This window comes from Salvia miltiorrhiza, chromosome 4, assembly GCF_028751815.1.
Source record: "Salvia miltiorrhiza cultivar Shanhuang (shh) chromosome 4, IMPLAD_Smil_shh, whole genome shotgun sequence".
NCBI lineage: Eukaryota > Viridiplantae > Streptophyta > Magnoliopsida > Lamiales > Lamiaceae > Salvia > Salvia miltiorrhiza.
Genome location: NC_080390.1, coordinates 6,276,509 through 6,295,904, shown reverse-complemented (window position 1 = coordinate 6,295,904; position 19,396 = coordinate 6,276,509). Strand labels below are relative to the sequence as shown.

Sequence of the window (19,396 nt, the reverse complement as noted above, 5' to 3'; positions counted from 1 at the left end):
CTTATGGCACTATTAGTGCCATAAGTGCCAAGATTTTACTTTGTTTTATTTTGGATTTCCGTTGGCACTTAAGTACCAACGGAAATCCAAAATAAAACAAAGTAAAATAGTCATTTTGGCACTTATGGCACTAAATAGTGCCATAAGTGCCAACGGAAATTCAAAATAAAACTAAATAAAATGGTCATTTTGGCACTTATGGCACTAATAGTGTCATACGTGCAGCACAAATACAGAAACAACAACATTATTTAAACCCTAAATGGACAATCTAAACCCTAAATGGAACATCTAAACCCCAAATGGATAATCTAAACCCTAAATGGAATATCTAAACCCTAGGGGGAAGTGTGCACTTATGGCACTAATACAGATAAGTGTCATACGTGCAGCATAAATACAGATCAGTCGGATCTGCCAATGGCTGAAATCGAAGGAGACGGAGATCAGATCTGCCGATGGAGGAGGCGGCGCAACAATCAGATCAGATCCACCGCTGCTTCATCAGATCAGATCCACCGCCGCCGCCGCCTCATCCTCCAGCACCTGACCAGTCCGTCCTCCACACCGTCGATTTCAGATGACCGGATCTCCTCCACCGCCGCCGCCTCATCCTCTACTCCGACGAATTTTGTCCAAGCGGCGCGCTGGAGAGAGAGAGAGGGAGATGAGAAAGAGAGAGGAGAGAGCGGCAGCCGCTGAAAGGAGAGAGAGGGAGGATCTCCTCCACCGCCGCTGCCTCATCCTCTACTCCGACGAATTTTGCCCAAGCGGCGCGCTGGAAAGAGAGAGAGAGAGATGAGAAAGAGAGAGGAGAGAGCGGCAGCCGCTGCCCGCTGGAGAGAGAGAGAGAGGGAGATGAGAAAGAGAGAGGAGAGAGTGAGAAGGGTAGAATAGTCATGACATACAAAAAATGGCCAAAATTTATGTTTTTTCAAATGGTGGACAAAATTTGATGTTGTATGTTGAATAGGGTCATCCGGCCCTATTGTTTCATTTATTAATACCTTTTCTATTTATTATTACAATATATATATATATATATATATAACATATACATATTTAATTACAACAAAGAAATAGTTAAAAATGGAAAAATTAAAGGTACTATTTTAGAAAACCGTTACTTGAACATGGTAAAGCATAAACGAACGAGTGATCGTTTTATCGGTGAATTATTGATGAATTATGAATTATACCTAATGTTGTTTGTGAGAGAGAATTGCTAAATCGTTAGGAGCACGAGAGTAATTTGCTGCCGTAGTAAAAGTGTTGAAAGCATAAGATTACGAGGTGTGTATACATGGCTATTTATAGATTACAAGCTGAGGACAAAATAGTAAATTCATTGCTGAAACATGCGGCTTGCGTGGTCAGGGTCATAATAGTAAATTCGCCCCTGGACGGGAGATTTTCCCGCTCTTTTGGTGATCTCTCTGGCGAAAGCCATTTCCCTGGCGAGAGCCATTCCTCTGGCAAGAACCATTCCTCTGGCGTGAGCGACTTTTCTGATGGAGGCGACTTCTCTGGTGCAGACCGTTCATCTGACAAGGCCCATCCCTCTGACCTAGACCATTCCTCTGCTCTGCACATATTACTCCTCATCAGAACAAATCATGCTGAGTAATTAAATTAATTTATGGCAGTCTTAATAGTATACTTTGAAATGTAATCAAAGATAATTAAGTAATAATATAGTTAATAATTAAGTACTTAATCCTATATTATTTACTAAAATTATTCTAAAAACAGAAAGTTGAAAAAATGGAAAACTGAAGTTTCTATTTAAAGCAATCCAGTTTCGTTATTATATATTATATAGATATATATATAGATATGTTGAGGTTGGGATAGGGATCCGTTCCACGACGAAATTTCTTCGATGAAGTTTGTTGAATCCCGCGTTTATCAACTTAATTTAAACGTGTTTCTGTCATAATTTTGAATTTGAGGCTATATAGTTTTTTATGGGATTTATATCTGTATAAAAATATTTATGTATCATATTAATAGGAGACTATAAATACCTTCATATTATTTTTATTTATTCTTTCTCATAGAGTTATCAATGTTCCATTTTTTGCTTTTAGTATGTCCACAAAAAATGTTCCCTTTCCATTTATAAACACTACCCACAACATAATTTACTAATATGAGACCCAAATTTCACTCATGCACCGCATATTTTTAAACACTACCCAATAATAACATTTTTAATATAAGACTCAAACTCCACTCATAACACAATTTACTAATGTGTGATCCGAACTTCACTCATTCACCACACATTTTTAAACATTACCCCCTTAATAGCACGTTTAATGTGAGACTCAAACTTCACTAACAATACACTTATCTATTTTTTTGTAAAATCTGCACTGAAAAAGGTGGAGAACATTAATCATAGACGAAGAAAGTATTATTTTTGATATATCATAAAGAGTTAAATGAGTGTTATGATAGAATCGCCGTTTTAATTAAAGCAATCCTGAAATAAATGAAATAATTAACTAGCCCAATGATTTAATTAACTAATGGGTGATTTTATTCATAGCCCCCAATTCTCTACGCATAACCTCCTACATTAAAATAATAATATAAATGTTATTGAATGTACTATTATACCCTTGTAGAGTCAAATTCATGAACCGTTTGTATGAACTTAAAGTTTATAGTGTGTAGCCCCTCGTACAATTTCAGTCACTACATCGCCACCAGCTTTGGCAGCGGCACTGACCACACCTCTCAATCCCTCTTTCTACAGTCACCACAATTCCTTGTAGAATTGATCAACTATTTGCGGTGATTAATTCTCCAATAATCAAAGTATCAATTCAAAGAAGTTATGTCGTTGTTTTGTGAATTTCAAAGTATTAATTCTCCAATAAAGTAAATCAAGAAAGTGGTTTACGTGAAAATTCATATGAAAGATTCTTCCATGAGTTGGAAAATTTCAAAGGGAATTTCAACATCAATTTTTTCTTCATTTAATTTATACACCTAAAAGCCTTTTGAATTACGACAACCAATTTTGTGATTTTCGTTTTCAAATTATGTATTTCCATTCAATATCAATTTGTTTATGCACAAATTGTAGATTTTTTCGATCAAATGCTTGTCAATTGTTCGAGACAACTATAATTTTTTGTTCCTCCGTCATGTACTTAAATTGATAATTTTGGATATGTTCTTGCTTAAATATGAAGCTTTTGATTATCATTATCGGGACAAAGAAATGACAGAGGTCGCATATGAAAGGTTTGATTATTGGTGTGGTGAGCTGGTAATGATATTGAGAGAATAAAAAGATAAGAGAAGCAGGGGCTGCAAAAGACAGTTTCTAGCAATTGTAGAAGGTGGATTTAGGCTACGAGGGTATAAAAGTATTTTTAATAATATTTTTATTATTATTTTAAATTAGAGGCTATGTAAAGAAAAATGGGGGCTATGTTTAAAATTACCCTTGACTAATCCCAATTAATTAGATCCAGCCCAAGCTGATTCAATAAAAAAAGCCCAACCTGAAAAATAAACTTGGAAAAGAAATTAAAAAATATTTTCATTCTGAAGCAGACAATTATACTATTGTATGCAAAGGGAACTATTATAGTTTAGAAAATTATTTGGGAAGTGGGAATGTCACTTGTAAATGAGAGTGAGAAACACATCAAAAATCAAAAATAAAATTAAAGCAACTATGAGAAAAGCGGAATCAAGGCTGTCATCATCAAAAACACGCCATGTATCTACATGGGATAAGAGGAGAAAAAGGTTTGGAAATAAAAACAAACAAGAATAAAGCACAACATGCTCAAAAACTAATATTTTTAAAACATTTAAAGAGTCACATTGCTTTGAGGATTATATGCTTCAACCTACAATGACATTATAACCAACAACCATTTTTTTTCGAAGAAAAAGAAAAGGATAAATATATAAAAGTTGTGAATAATTCACAACTTTAATCTTAGTTTTACGTTAAATATAAAAAGCTATATATAAAAAAATTATTTGACATGTAGGGCCAAAAAGTTATGTCTAGTGTAAATTCCAATAAGTAACCAAGATGCCTCTAGACGAAGCAATCAACACTTATAATGCATGGATTAATTATATATAAATTTTCATTTTCATTTTCTTTATTTAATCAACCTTGTGCCATTTTGGTGCTTAATTATCTGTATAGATGTTAAGTAATCATTAAATTAATTCACACACTGAAGAAAATCTTGTCATGAAAGCAAGGAATTTCAGATAGTGTCAAGTTTTTCTTTGCTTATTTGCATGGAACATGTTTCTTTTAACAGATGTCTTGTTTTAGACAAAAGGTATACATGTATGTCTGTTTTAGGTGTGAGTGTGTGTGGAATGTGTATATATATTACATGATCTACATGCCTTGCATTTTGTGAGCAGACACAAACACTATGGCTTCTGTGCTGCAGCTCTTCTACATTCAATTCTCCTTCATCATTATCTGCTGTATGGCATCAAAACCAAGCATTCAGGCAAGTTCTTAACCATGATCAATAAATCTTGAACAACGACGAGTGTTTATATGGTTTGATGTTTGCATTTTGCAGCCTTACATTGTTTATATGGGGAGTTCTTCGAGTTTAAGTGCAGGCGATGATGACTCGTCCCATCTGCAGCTGCTATCATCCTTGATCCCAAGGTGAGTTCTACTGCTAAATTTCTTGCTTCTTGAAGTAGAATCTCTCTCTGTCTCTCTCACACACACACATACATGTTGTTTGGCAGTGAAGAAGAGAGTGAGAGAAGATTCTTGTTGACATCCTACAATCATGCTTTGAAGGGATTCTCTGCTATGCTTACAGAGACTGAAGCATCTGTGCTATCCGGTGTGATCTTCGCCCTCGTTTCTATTGCTTGAAATGCATATATATGCAGAGGGCTCATTGCTTGATTGCTGAATGAAAAGCAGGTCATGATGAGGTCGTGTCGATCTTTCCTGATCCGGTCCTGAAACTCCACACGACGCGTTCCTGGGATTTTCTTGAGGCTGCAGATTCTGGTTTCAGATCAAGATACCCTTATGAGCAGAAGTCAGTTGATGTTATTATTGGAATCATAGACACAGGTCCATTTTTTTCTTTTTTTGTATAGTTTCTTGTTGCAAATTCCAAAATAATTTCAAGAATCAATCCCATTTGTAATTGTGTTCAGGTATATGGCCTGAGTCACCTAGTTTCAGTGATCATCAAATTGGGAAGATCCCATCAAAGTGGAAAGGAGTGTGCATGGAAGGTTCTGATTTCAACAAGTCCAACTGCAATAGGTCTTATATTCTACTTTTTTCTAGCCAATTTCAAGAAAAACTTGCAATGCTTCTCACCTCAATCCAATCTCCACCTGATGCAGGAAGTTGATAGGTGCAAGATTCTATTCAAACGAGGCGAGCCCGGGCTCACCGAGGGACTTCCTAGGCCACGGGACACACACTGCATCGACTGCAGGTGGAGCGCCCGTGGCCAACGCCAACTTCTATGGCCTTGCACGGGGCACTGCCCGTGGTGGCTTCCCGTCTGCTAGGATAGCCACCTACAAGGCGTGCTCCGAGGAGGGCTGCCCCGGCTCCATCATACTAAAAGCCATCGACGATGCTGTCAAGGATGGGGTCGATATCATCTCCATCTCTATCGGCTTGAGCTCCATCCTTCAATCCGATTTCCTCAGCGACCCCATTGCCATCGGAGCCTTCCACGCAGACCAGAAGGGCGTCATGGTCGTCTGTTCCGGTGGAAACGACGGCCCTGATCCTTACACCATTGTCAACTCCGCTCCTTGGATATTCACCGTTGCTGCCTCCACCATTGATCGAGCCTTTCAGACCACCATCGTGCTCGGGAACGGTAGATCCTTCAAGGTAGAGTTACATGATCATCAATTTAATCAAAATACCAAGTTCTAATTTCTTTAAGCTCACTATTTTAAGGTGATGATTTGCAAAAGTATGCTATTTTTTTTCTTTCAAATTAGCAGAAATTGACATATTTTTGCAAACCGCACTGAGATAGTGGCCATAAAGAATTTGAAACTCCAAAACATGCATATCTCTTAACTGAAATGAATCTCTTGTATCAAAGTAGGGCACTGCAATCAACTTCTCCCCTCTAACAACAGGCAACGAGTATCCCTTGGCATTCGGAGAGAGCATTGCTTCAAGTTTCGCCACGGCATCCGATGCTAGGAACTGCGTACCGGGCTCCTTGGATTACACGAAGGTAGCCGGAAAGATGGTGGTGTGCATGAACGACGAGGCTAATGTTTCGAGGAGGATAAAGAAGCTAGTGGTGGAAGATGCCAAAGCAAAAGGGGTGATCATAATAGATCCAGAGGAGGAAGAAATTACTCCCCTTGATTCAGGCACATTTCCTTATGCACAAGTTGGAGCAGCAATAGGCTCTCACATCCTCCACTACATCAACTCCACTAAGTAAAGCCTAGCTACATATATACTTGTTGAAAAAACAATACAAAAAATGCATCTAATCAAAATTTTCCTTCCACACATACAGGAATCCTACTGCAAGTGTGCTTGCAGCTACAGAGATGAGAGGGGTGAGGCCAGCTCCAGTTGTAGCATCCTTCTCCTCGAGGGGCCCCGGAGGCCTCACCGAGAACATCCTCAAGGTAAGTACTCCCTCCGTCCTAGAAAAATAGTCATAATTTGTGGTTTTGCGACATAATTATTAAAATTGGTGGAGGATTTGACAGCCAGACATCACGGCACCCGGTGTGGCGATTCTTGCAGCAATAGTGCCGAGAATAGAAGCAAACTACGGTGCACCTGGAAACAAAGCATCTGGTTTCGGCATCAGGTCCGGCACCTCAATGGCGTGCCCTCACGTCACAGGCGCCATGGCGTTCATCAAATCCATCCACCCTAACTGGACCTTCTCCGCCATCAAGTCTGCATTGATCACAACTGGTAATCCATTTTTGAACAATACATCATAAAAGTTTAAGTTTTAACATTATAATATATGTCATAACTTTAAATTTATAAACCTATTACTATTAAAATTGAAATTAAATTATAAAAATAATTATGTATATTCCAATTGTATGAAATAAGTCTTGTTAATATATAATCACAAAATTAAACTAAATCATGGAGTATATAAAAATGAAACTAAAGAAAAAAGATAAGGAGATAAATAAAATTTAAAATGGGACATAGTACACTGAATGTCAATTATGGTATCTAAAAATGAAAATTAAATGTTTTTTGGAATTGAGAAAGTACGACTTCTCGTCTAATAAATCATAACCTCAATAAATTGGGTTTGCGACGATTTTATTGTGGTGATCACATGCGTGTTATATATATCCGATTGCTAATTGTGTTCTTGACGCCAAGAATCACTTACAAACTAAATTAAATTATTAGAAATATGCCATAAACTAGAGAGAACAGAGAATAACGTAGGAGATAAATCAAATCTGCAGAGCATTATTGTAATGACTAAAAGCCTCTACTTACATGGAGATACGAAGCTAGAGTTTAGGGTTTGGTCTTGATCTATACTAGAAATCTAAATCGCTGGACATGATGCTGAAACATGTCACAAATTTTGCTAAATCATTTTTTTTTAGGATCCCTTCACTTTGAGCATCAAGCATGCATGATTATGTAATACTGTATGGTATTATTTGTATTTGCAGCATCAAGCTCAAACAACATGGGGAAAGTAGTGTCGAACGGCACAGCATCTCCCGCCAATCCGCACGAGATGGGAGCGGGAGAGATGAGGCCGACGAAAGCGGCGGAGCCCGGCCTAGTGATCGAGACGACCACGATCGACCACCTCTACTTCCTGTGCTACAAGGGCTACAAGCAGAAGACCATACGATCGTTGAGCAGCAGGGCCAACTTCAGCTGCCCCAAAGGCGGGGCGGCGGAGGAGCTCATCTCCAGCCTCAACTACCCCACCATCTCCATCGCCAGCCTCGCCCGCAACGCCACCAGGAAGGTCAAGAGAGTGGCCACCAACGTCGGCTCCGACGCCCACGCCACCTACGTGGCGTCCGTGAATGCGCCCCGCGGCCTGCTGGTGAGGGTGGCGCCCAGCAAGATGGTGTTCCGGCGCGGCGTCGACAAGGCGGCTTTCAAGGTTTACTTCGACGCCAAGCGAGCGCCCAAGGGCTACAATTTTGGAGATGTCACGTGGTTTGATGGATCGCACCTTGTCCGAATTGTGTTTGCGGTTAATGTCGACTGATCCTACATTTTTTCTTTTTCTTTTATATAATTATAGCATTGTGCATGCAGCAGCTAGCGTCATTGCGTGCGTGGTGTTGATTAACTTTTCTCAAGTTATATATATATGACTCCCTTTTTTTTTGTATTACACAATAAATCATTGAAATGAAAACTTTTAATTATTGTGAGAAAATAATTATTTTGATATTTTAATATCGATAAGAAACGCCTTAATTAATATTATATTGATGAATGAATGTAATATTTAGATTCAAATTTTATGATAAACATGCAATTTTAATTTATGTAACGTCCAATAATAAATGGATCATCTTCCGAAGGAAGGGAGTAATATTTTTTAACACCAAAAGTCATTCGGATTAAAAACTAATTTGACCATTTTCGGGCAAATAATTTTGAGAGAGTCCAAATCCAATTAGAACAAAGGAAGTAAAGAACATTCGTGAAAGCTACCGCCAAATTTGAGAAACCATCATTACGGCTTTGTTCGAGAATATGGAGAGAATGGTTTAGGGTTGAGGATTTTTCAAATATTTTTCCTACAACATTATTTTCTAAGAAAATGCTTAATTTTCAGCTCTTCGACATAATAAAAGCGTAAACTTGACCAACAAGATAAGGACATGCTCTTTTAGCCTTTTCAAGTTAACAGGTCGAATTTGCCCTATTTGTTTATTACCACTACTTTCTTTTCCCCATTATATTGCTCCCTTCCATCGTGTTCCTTATTTGCATTTGTAATTTATTTATTTAGTGGATATTTATTTTGTATGATTAATATTAATAGATAAAAATAATAAAGCTAATCTCATGCTTATTTAGATGGATTGGAAATTTGAGATATCTCAAAATCCTTTATTATTCCTATTATTTCAGCTAATTTTGCTTGATTCATATTCCATTAAAATTGTGAGATTAGAAAAATGTTTACTATCAAAAATAAAAATACTCAATTATTCATATAAAGTCGTCTCCTTAGAATTAATTAAACTTGTTCTCTCATGCACGATAATAGTTATAATTAAAAGAGAAAATAAATATTATTGAATTGAGTTTCAATTTCAATGACAAATTTGTAAAAAAAAAAAAAGAGAGAGAGAAAATTGAGCTAAAGATATGATATGATCTTGCAAAAGTTTTTCCTATTGTCTCTATTTATAGCCTATTGTCTAAATTTGATATTTGCTTTTGCTAAGTGTGCTTTTCAATTCTGATGCGTTTGTCTTCATATATGTCTTTCGTCCTCATGTAGTACTATTTTTATTTTCATCTCAACTTTTTCGATTCAAAATTTTCAAACCATGACGAATATGGATACCTTATTACTTTAGAAATCGTAACATAATTTTGTTATACAATTACAGATCATAATTGTTTTGTGTCTAATCACTGTGATAAAATATATTAGTTCATTTATATATAAAATGGATAAATGTAGTTTGGTAAAAAAAAGGAAAAATTTAACACAAGTTTGACACGAAGATATACATATACTCTCTCTTTCCTCCTGAATAATTTCATAATAGGGGATGATAAAAATTTGGAGGAAAAGTTGTTAAATGTATTGATAAGTGTTATAATTAATTAATATTGAAAGTGATGAAAATGTATTATAATTAGTATTGAGAATGATGAAAGGTTGAAAAGTAAGAATAAATAAAGTATTATTAGTGGTAGGATAATATCTCAAAATTGATAGAAAGTTATTTAGGGACGTCTCAAAAAGGAAATACATGAAGTTATTTGAGGGACGAAGATAATATATTTTAATAGCAATATATTTGTAAGTGTTTCATTAAATTGTGTAATAAAACATTTTAAATATCCTATAGAATTTCTTATTATCTGGAATAACTACTTTTGTTTGTCGTGGAAATTATGGGGGCATTAGTGACCTTTTGGAGTGTAAGTAGGCGTGGCCTTCTTTTATATACTAATAATAATAATAATAATAATAATAGGTAAACGCCACGTATGTATATACAAATCGGTGAGCCGCCACGTATGATTTAGACCTAGTATAATTTATAATATAAAATTCGCTTTTTGACTTTGAATTAAAGAAATGCACCGAAAATGGGGAACAAATGCTATAAAATGGAGCTTGGATTGGGAAAAATGTGCAGATACAGCCTAAGAAAGAGCTAATCGCAGCAGATTAGGGTTTAGTCTTCGCTTGGAGCATGGTTCTCTCTTTTTCTCAGGTATTAAATCTCTATCAGAAACGTATATTGCTATTTTCATAGCCGACTTCTTAATGTGAGTATTGCTATGCTGCATGATATTGCTGCGCCACCTGTTCCACCTTCACAGAGATTATTTTCAATATTTCGTCGCGATGCTTCGATCTGTTCTGTCGATTTCGTGTAATGATTTTGTTTCCTGAAATTTATGCTAGACATGTATGATTGAATCGATTGCGTTTGCGTATTGCTTTACGTTGAATGAGGTTTGGTATCTGTTAATATTGTGCGTACGATGAGGTGGTGTGTTGTAGATTTTGATTTTGAGGTTCTTTAATCGTTGTTCTTTTGTTGGATTAGGATGTTTTGGAGATAGAATGACAGTGCATAGCGCTTGATTTGGTTGGAATAGCATCAAACTTTCGCAGTCGTGGTCGTTGTAAACTAGATTTTGTAATAGCTATGGCGTGGCTTAGAGTTGGCTCTAATGTGGCAAAGCTCGCTGTTAGACGGACTTTATCTCAAACTGGTTCCTATGTAGCTCGGCCAGGGGTTGCTCCTGAACGGAGTCGATATTTCCATGCTACAGTTTTTAGATCAAAGGCTCAATCTGCGCCTGCTCCTCGGCCTGTTCCTCTCTCCAGGTTGAGTGATAGCTTTCTAGATGGCACGAGTAGTGTTTATCTTGAGGAGCTACAGAGAGCCTGGGAGCAAGATCCCAATAGCGTGGATGAATCATGGGACAATTTTTTCAGAAATTTTGTCGGCCAGGCCACCACTTCTCCTGGTATTTCTGGCCAAACAATTCAAGAGAGTATGCGGCTGTTGTTGCTAGTGAGAGCTTACCAGGTGTATGGTCACATGAAAGCCAAGATAGATCCATTGGGTCTGGAACAGAGGTCCATTCCTGATGATCTAGATCCAGCACTTTATGGTTTTTCAGAAGCTGATCTTGACAGAGAATTCTTCATCGGTGTTTGGAGAATGGCAGGGTTCTTGTCCGAGAACCGTCCCGTGCAGACCTTAAGGGCAATATTGAAAAGGCTAGAACAAGCTTATTGTGGAAGTATAGGCTACGAGTACATGCATATTGCTGATCGTGAAAAGTGTAATTGGTTGAGAGACAAAATTGAGACTCCGACACTTACTCAATATAATCGACAACGACGTGAGGTGATCCTTGACCGGCTCATCTGGAGTACCCAATTTGAGAACTTTTTGGCTGCCAAATGGACTGCAGCCAAAAGGTTTGGGCTTGAAGGTTGTGAGACATTGATTCCTGGTATGAAGGAAATGTTTGATAGGTCAGCAGATCTTGGAGTGGAGAGCATTGTCATTGGGATGTCACATAGAGGAAGATTAAATGTTCTGGGTAATGTTGTTCGGAAACCTCTGCGGCAAATCTTTAGCGAGTTTAGTGGTGGTACAAAACCTGTGGATGAAGTTGGACTTTACACTGGGACTGGTGATGTCAAATATCATCTTGGCACTTCTTACGATCGCCCAACAAGGGGTGGTAAGAGAATTCATCTGTCATTAGTTGCAAATCCTAGCCACTTGGAAGCAGTGGACCCTGTTGTGGTTGGAAAGACTAGAGCCAAACAATATTTCTCCAATGACGTTGACAGAACAAAAAACATGGGTATTTTGATTCATGGTGATGGAAGCTTTGCTGGACAAGGTGTTGTCTACGAGACCTTGCATCTTAGTGCTCTTCCTAACTACACTACTGGTGGGACCATTCATATTGTTGTGAACAATCAAGTGGCTTTCACTACTGACCCAAGATCAGGAAGATCCTCCCAGTACTGCACAGATGTTGCCAAAGCTCTTAGCGCTCCTATTTTCCATGTCAATGGTGACGACGTGGAAGCAGTTGTTCATGCCTGCGAACTTGCTGCAGAGTGGCGTCAGAATTTTCATACTGATGTTGTGGTTGATATTGTGTGCTACCGTCGATTTGGGCACAATGAAATTGATGAGCCATCCTTTACTCAACCTAAAATGTACAAGGTATGCACTTTATTTTTCATTTGCTACTTAATGAAATGTTGTTAATCTACTATCTCTAGGTGAAATTTGGTTTCATTTAATTCTTATACTAGACATTCACTTAAAATATTTTCTTTCTTCAAGTAGCCTATGCAAGCTTCTAATTTCCTGAACGGTTATAGGTTATAAGGAATCACCCTTCAGCACTCGAGATTTACCAAAAGAAGCTTCTGGAATCTGGTGAGGTCAAAAAAGAAGATGTTGATAGGATAAACAACAAAGTTGCAACAATTCTCAATGAAGAATTTCTTTCCAGCAAAGACTATGTGCCTCAAAGAAGGGACTGGCTTTCAGCTTACTGGACTGGGTTCAAGTCTCCTGAACAGCTTTCACGCATTCGTAACACTGGGTAATGTCTTTACTGACACTCTCAGAGAATTTATGAAGCACTAAGCCTTTTCTATTTTCAGGGTCAAACCAGAGATTTTGAAGAATGTTGGCAAGGCTATCACAACTATTCCAGAACAATTCAAACCCCATAGAGCAGTTAAGAGAATTTTTGAAGATCGTGCAAAAATGATTGAGACAGGAGAGGGCATTGACTGGGCAGTTGGCGAAGCACTCGCATTTGCAACATTGCTTGTGGAGGGAAACCATGTTAGGTTGAGTGGGCAGGATGTTGAGCGAGGTACTTTTAGCCATAGGCATTCTGTTCTCCATGATCAGGAAACAGGGGAAAAATACTGCCCTCTAGATCATGTTATGATGAACCAACACGAAGAGATGTTTACTGTAAGCAACAGGTAATTTCGGTTGACATGTTTGCTTCCCATATCAGTTCTTATAAGTAAAAACTACCTATATTTTCTTTTATGTACTGTTTGACCTTTGTGCTTAATTGGACTTCTAATACTCCCTCCGTCCCTCAAACATCTTCCTTTCTTTGAAGCAGTGCTGACCAGAAACTGTAAAATAGTTGAAGTTATGGCTCGATAAATATTCTATCAATATCAACTATGCAAATCTGCTGCTTTTACTCTTGAGAGTCAAGGACCATGTCATTTTTAATTTGATGGTATTGTTGATATTTAGAACTTATGAAGTTCGATGAGTTCTCCATATATGGACGAATATTCCTACTAAGAGTCTGGTTCTTGTTGTTAGGCCAGTATGCCTGATATTCGTAGGTTTAATTATCAAGAAATAAGGCAAGGGGAGCCATATGTGTGTTTGTTGATGTAAATGATGTAATTTCAATAATTGTTCACAGGACTAATAAGTTTTTCTAAAAAGGCACACGATCCAGACTGCTATAAATAAGTTTAAAGCTAGTTTTTTGTGCTCTGGAGCATAGTTATTAATCGCGCATCGCGCACGATCGCGCAAACCTGTCCTAGGGTGATCGCGCATCGCGAATCGCGCGCTATTTGAATATATTGCGCAGAAATAGATAAAAACATAATATATATCATAATCATAGTAAAACCATGCATAATATGTCTAGTTAATAAAAAATAAAGTCATAAGAGGAGACAAGAGGAGAGGAAGAACTATGAGAGGAAGAAGGTTGATGAACCGTGAGAGAGAGACAGAGACTGCCGTGAGAGAGAGAGGCAGACTGCCGTGAGAGAAATAAAAGAAATCTTCTGCGTTGGAAAGTCTAAAGACTCTAAGTAATTAAGTATATAGAATAAAACTTAAAACCCTAATTAAATATCACTTATTGCCTTATGGCCGTTCAAAACTCTGCACCCTAATAAGTAATAACCCTAATTAAGCCTAATTAAGAAAAGCCCATGCAATAAAAGTGAGGCCCATGCATGCAATTGACTGATTTCAAGGCATCAGAGGAATCGCGCGCGCTACCGGCGCGATGCGCGAATAGCGCGCGCTATCATGAATAAGCCAAGTTATAGCGGTGCAGCGCGATGGAGGTGCGCGACGCACCGCGACGCGCGATCGCGCGCGCTACCTGCGCGATTCATAACTATGCTCTGGAGCAAGGATGTCATGAATTTATTCCTCATGTATGACATCTGATTGACTGATTCTTGGACTATGCATCATTGATTTAGTTGCTTTTCAGGCTTTCATTATTCAATTATTTTTACTTAAGATTAATATTTTTCTTGTTCATTGCACATATAGAGCTTTATATTTTTCTAGTCCCTTTCTGACCAGTTATGTGATAATTGGTCCTTTCCAGCTCTCTTTCCGAGTTTGGAGTTTTGGGGTTTGAATTAGGCTATTCAATGGAAAATCCCAATTCTCTGGTACTATGGGAAGCCCAGTTTGGTGATTTTTCCAATGGAGCTCAGGTGATGTTTGACCAATTTGTGAGCAGTGGAGAGGCCAAATGGCTGCGTCAAACTGGACTAGTTGTTCTTCTACCTCATGGGTATGATGGTCAAGGTCCAGAACACTCAAGTGCAAGATTAGAACGATTCCTTCAGGTATTGCTATTTTTCTTCATTATATTCTGCTCATTCCATGTAATTAATCTTGTATTTGCATTTACATGTGAATATAGGAAAATTTTAACAGGTGGATAGGCCAATTTCTTCTGTTTGTAGTTTCTTCCTTTTAATGTTGGTTGTCTTAATGATGCCTAACGATTTCTCCTTTTGAACATAGTAGAATAAAAAGAGGAGTGTTCCACAACACCAGAGAATAATGGCTTTGAATCCCTGAATCTTTTTATTGTTCACTAGCCCATTGATTGATGTGGCTATTCTGAGTCTCCTGACATAAGTTGCTTGTTCGCTTCTTAGTAATAGAATTCTTGATCTTTTCTGCGAGCTCCTCAGACGAATGTAAGGGACCTCAATTTATTGATGAAAATGAGGCAGTCATGTCTGTGTGCTTTCTCTTTTGAATTTTGGGATAGATTTTGGGAGTTTAGGCTGGGGACAAGACAATATGGTGCCAAAGTAAAACCAAAGAAGCTAAATAAATGTGGACCTATGAAGACTAAGACCCCTTGAAGAATTTTCTCTCCTTCGTAATAGATTCTTGATCTTTTCTGCGCACTCAAACTAATGTAAGGGACCTCATTTTGTTGATGAAAATGAGGCAGTCATTAGCTTGTCTGTGTGCTTTTCCCTTTTGGATTTTGGGATGGATTTTGGGTGTTTAGGCTGGGGACAAGACAATATGGCGCCAAAGTAAAACCAAAGAAGCTAAATAACTGACTATGAAGAATATGACCCCTTGAAGAATTTTCTATCCTATTTGACTTCTTAAATACCCAATCATCATCTTCAGCTATGTTACATTTGTCCATTTTGCTGTGTCAACTTCTGACATGACTTGGCTAGTCGCTTTACAGTCTTTGACATTTGATACTCAATAACTCAACTATAGACTACGGGTGTGTTTGCTTTTATCCCTCTATAACAAAATTTTATGCCTTTAAATGTTTGCTTTCTTATCCCATATTTTACATGAACACCATTTTTCCTTCCTTATTTTCACTTCAAGGAGGGATAATATTTTGGTGTGATAATATTATCCCTCCTTGAAGTGAAAATAAGGAAGGAAAAATGGTGTTTGTGTAAAATGTGGGATAAGAAAGCAAACATTAAAGGCATAAATTTTTGTTATCCCTCCATTTAGAGGGATAAAAAGCAAACACACCCTACATATTTCCAGAATTTATCCTGTATGTTGTTTTTCCATGGATGTGGAAATTGAGCTTTTATGTTGTATTGCAGATGAGTGATGATCATCCCTTTGTCATACCTGAAATGGAATCAACCCTCAGGAAACAGATTCAGGAATGCAACTGGCAGGTGGTGAATGTAACTACACCTGCAAATTATTTCCACGTTCTGCGGCGGCAAGTAAGTAGATTTAACTAAAGATCCATGCTATTAGAGAAGTTGCATTCTCTGATTCTATATTTTTGGGATTGCAGATACATAGGGAATTCCGTAAACCTCTCATTGTGATGTCACCAAAGAACTTGCTACGTCACAAGGACTGCAAATCTAATTTATCTGAGTTTGATGATGTCCAAGGCCACCCAGGTTTTGACAAACAAGGAACCAGATTTAAACGCCTAATTAAGGACCAAAGTGTTCACTCGGATCTTGAAGAGGGCATAAGACGCCTGGTTCTTTGCTCCGGAAAGGTATGAAGTTATACTTCTTGTGTAGTAGATCACTGGCTGATCACTTTATGCCTGTTACTTTTTATCTTCCTTTTTCTTCATAATTCCATATTGTACTCTTGTTTGCAGGTGTATTATGAGCTTGATGAAGAGAGGAAAAAGGTCGGTGCAAAGGACGTGGCAATCTGTAGGGTGGAGCAGCTTTGTCCCTTCCCATACGACCTCGTCCAACGTGAACTCAAGAGATATCCAAGTATGTCTGAAATATAGTACTTTGTTATCTACAGTTTGATATGCTAAATTTTAAGTGCGACTGCATAATTTCATCTGACCAAATGGAGTAATCGAGATCGACTAAAATTTGTGCGATTCTTTCAGATGCGGAGGTTGTTTGGTGCCAGGAAGAGCCAATGAACATGGGGGCATACAGCTACATCGCACCTCGTCTTGGCACTACAATGAAAGCTGCAAACAGAGGTAATGTGGACGACATCAAGTACGTAGGCCGTGCTCCATCTGCCGCCACTGCTACCGGCTTTTACCAAGTTCACACTAAAGAGCAGACCGAAATAGTCCAGAAAGCCGTGCAGCCTGATCCCATCGATTGATGCGATGTTTATGTGTTTAGACAACGAGTTTTGTGGAAATAAGGCGATGTTTTATCATCGACGGAGGACTTTCTATATGAGTCACTAATGCCTTTTTTTGTTTCATTTTCACATGCTATTGACATTTTTGCAAGAGATGCGTTGGAGAAAGAATGTTGGAGATAACAAGAGTTTCGCCCTACAGCATTCAAACGTTTCTTTTCGACACGGATGCTGTCGACAAAACTTTGGTTTGTTTTTATTAATTTGTCACCACACACACACACATACATACACAAACGAAAGAGTTTCTTACAAGAGTAGAGAATGTATAAATCTACCTCTCTAGTTCAAGTTTTGGTAGTTAATCATCTGAGTTCATCTAATGATTTGGTTGTGAAAACTGCAGAAAATGCTTACTTTTCACAGTTGCCTTTTGTTGGAATAAATTTTTGTATACTGCACTTTCGGTGATTTTTACAATACTGATGATATTTTCTTCTCTTATTTTTTTCCCTCTCATAGTTTTTTGTTTTTGCACTTGTCTAGCGTAACATCCGTTGCAGTTTTTTTTTTCCCTTTTCTAATCGTTGATCCTCTCACCTTCGAAAACCAACACGCATAAGAGACAAATCAAAGCTGATTAAATAGGCAACGAATCAAAAAATAAAATAAAGTAAAGACTGAGCTAATTAAATATAGGTAATGATGAGTAGGATTCTTGCTACTTTATCCCAGTCACATCGATGTAACATCGAATCAAATACTATTAACATCGATAAGAGCTTCTAGAGGATACGAAGAATCCACGTTAATTATAGATAATGAATATGACGGCGAAAAAGGGTTATGAAGCATTACATCTTGCTCCCTCCGTCCACAAAAAAAAAGTCCTATTTCACCTCTTTTTTTGTCCACGAAAAAAAATCTTGTTTCACTTTTATATAATTTTACCCTTATTTGACTTTCATATTTACTTTATTTGTCATTCATGGACCCACCACAATAACTAATAAACAATCTATTTACTTCTTTAATTAAATCATAATCTATTTCCTTAATTAAAATCCTTCCCCCTTTTCTGATTAAATCAAACGTGCCTTTCACTTTCTTTCATTTCTTTGGAACCCTAGTTTTTCAACTGCACTTGCGCCACCTCTCTCCGGCGAGGGTTACGCCTCTTTCCAGCGAGGCCGCCCCTTCTAATGGCTTGAGTCGGTGACCATTGATGGCCTAAGTAGGTGGCGAAAGAGAATTTGGCGGTGGCAGCGGGATTTTAGAGAGAGGAGCACGACATCGGGTAGCGTGGCATCGCCTCTCTTCTCCGGCGAGGAACGCCACCACCAACCGCCTCTCTCCCCTCTGAGCTCGAAACCCTAAGGCACTGCCTCCCTCTTAGCCTAAAACCGTAAGGTAAGGTGTCGTCTCCCTCAAATCGCCACCTCCCTCTGAGCCCAAAATCCTAAGGTGGCGCCTCCCTTTGATTTTCGGAGATGAATCGGCAAATAGACAAATTGATTCACAGTCGCCGCCTCTTTATGACTCGCCGCCTCTGTTCCTTTTTTTCGATTTTAGGTGGTTAATCTATTTATGTGGTGGTGAATCTGTTCTTTTTTTCGACTTCTTGTGGTGGTTGAAATGTTGGTTTTGTGAAGGGGGGCTGGTGATGCCATATTTTTGTGATGTCTGTGATGCTATGGCTGAATCTGTTGTCTTGATTTGAAATTGCATGAAACTGCAATTGATGATGTGATGCCTTGCCTTGGTCTGTCGTCTGAGTTGGTTGATGAATTTTTGTGATGTATGTGATGCTATGGCTTAATCTGTTGGATCAGAACATGAAACTGCATTTGATGCTTTGCCTTTGGTTTGTGTCGCCCTGTGATGACAATTGAGGTCTGAGGGTTCCTAATCTTTTTTTGATGAATGAATTCAGGTTTCATTCGAGAAATGGTGATTGAATGATGGTGTTTCCAAGCTGTTAGAAGTTCAAAACTTAATTTGGGATTAAGAATTTAAAAAATTTCATTAACACTACCCCTATAAATTTACATCTACTCCTCTTACACATACTTTAACAACTTTCTTAAAACCCGTGCCGAACTTCAAATGGGACTCTTTTTGGTGGACGGAGGGAGTGAAAAAATCAAGAATCTGGAGGGTAAAGTATCAATAGTGCTTCTCCGTCCCAACAAATTTGGGTTGTATTCTTTATCGGGCCGTCCTAATGAAGTTAAATCTTATTCTCTCCGTCCTAATATTGTTGGCTACATTT

General features: G+C 38.1%; 2 protein-coding genes across 2 annotated transcripts; both read left to right on the top strand.

Moving 5' to 3' along the window:
• Window positions 1-4,084: 4,084 nt before the first annotated feature.
• On the top strand, window positions 4,085-8,440 carry LOC131022447 (CO(2)-response secreted protease-like). Its single transcript, XM_057951933.1, has 11 exons — window positions 4,085-4,328; window positions 4,417-4,508; window positions 4,584-4,675; window positions 4,762-4,862; window positions 4,946-5,101; window positions 5,188-5,299; window positions 5,383-5,887; window positions 6,111-6,457; window positions 6,540-6,654; window positions 6,739-6,952; window positions 7,690-8,440. Exons 2-11 carry the CDS (start codon window positions 4,428-4,430, stop codon window positions 8,244-8,246), a joined length of 2,280 nt encoding a protein of 759 aa, XP_057807916.1. The 5' UTR covers window positions 4,085-4,328; window positions 4,417-4,427; the 3' UTR covers window positions 8,247-8,440.
• A 1,867-nt stretch (window positions 8,441-10,307) lies between these two features.
• LOC131022446 (uncharacterized) lies at window positions 10,308-17,585 on the top strand. The gene is made up of 9 exons (XM_057951932.1): window positions 10,308-10,452; window positions 10,792-12,444; window positions 12,606-12,832; window positions 12,894-13,226; window positions 14,630-14,876; window positions 16,137-16,265; window positions 16,340-16,555; window positions 16,664-16,787; window positions 16,913-17,585. Exons 2-9 carry the CDS (start codon window positions 10,894-10,896, stop codon window positions 17,140-17,142), a joined length of 3,057 nt encoding a protein of 1,018 aa, XP_057807915.1. The 5' UTR covers window positions 10,308-10,452; window positions 10,792-10,893; the 3' UTR covers window positions 17,143-17,585.
• Window positions 17,586-19,396: the final 1,811 nt, after the last annotated feature.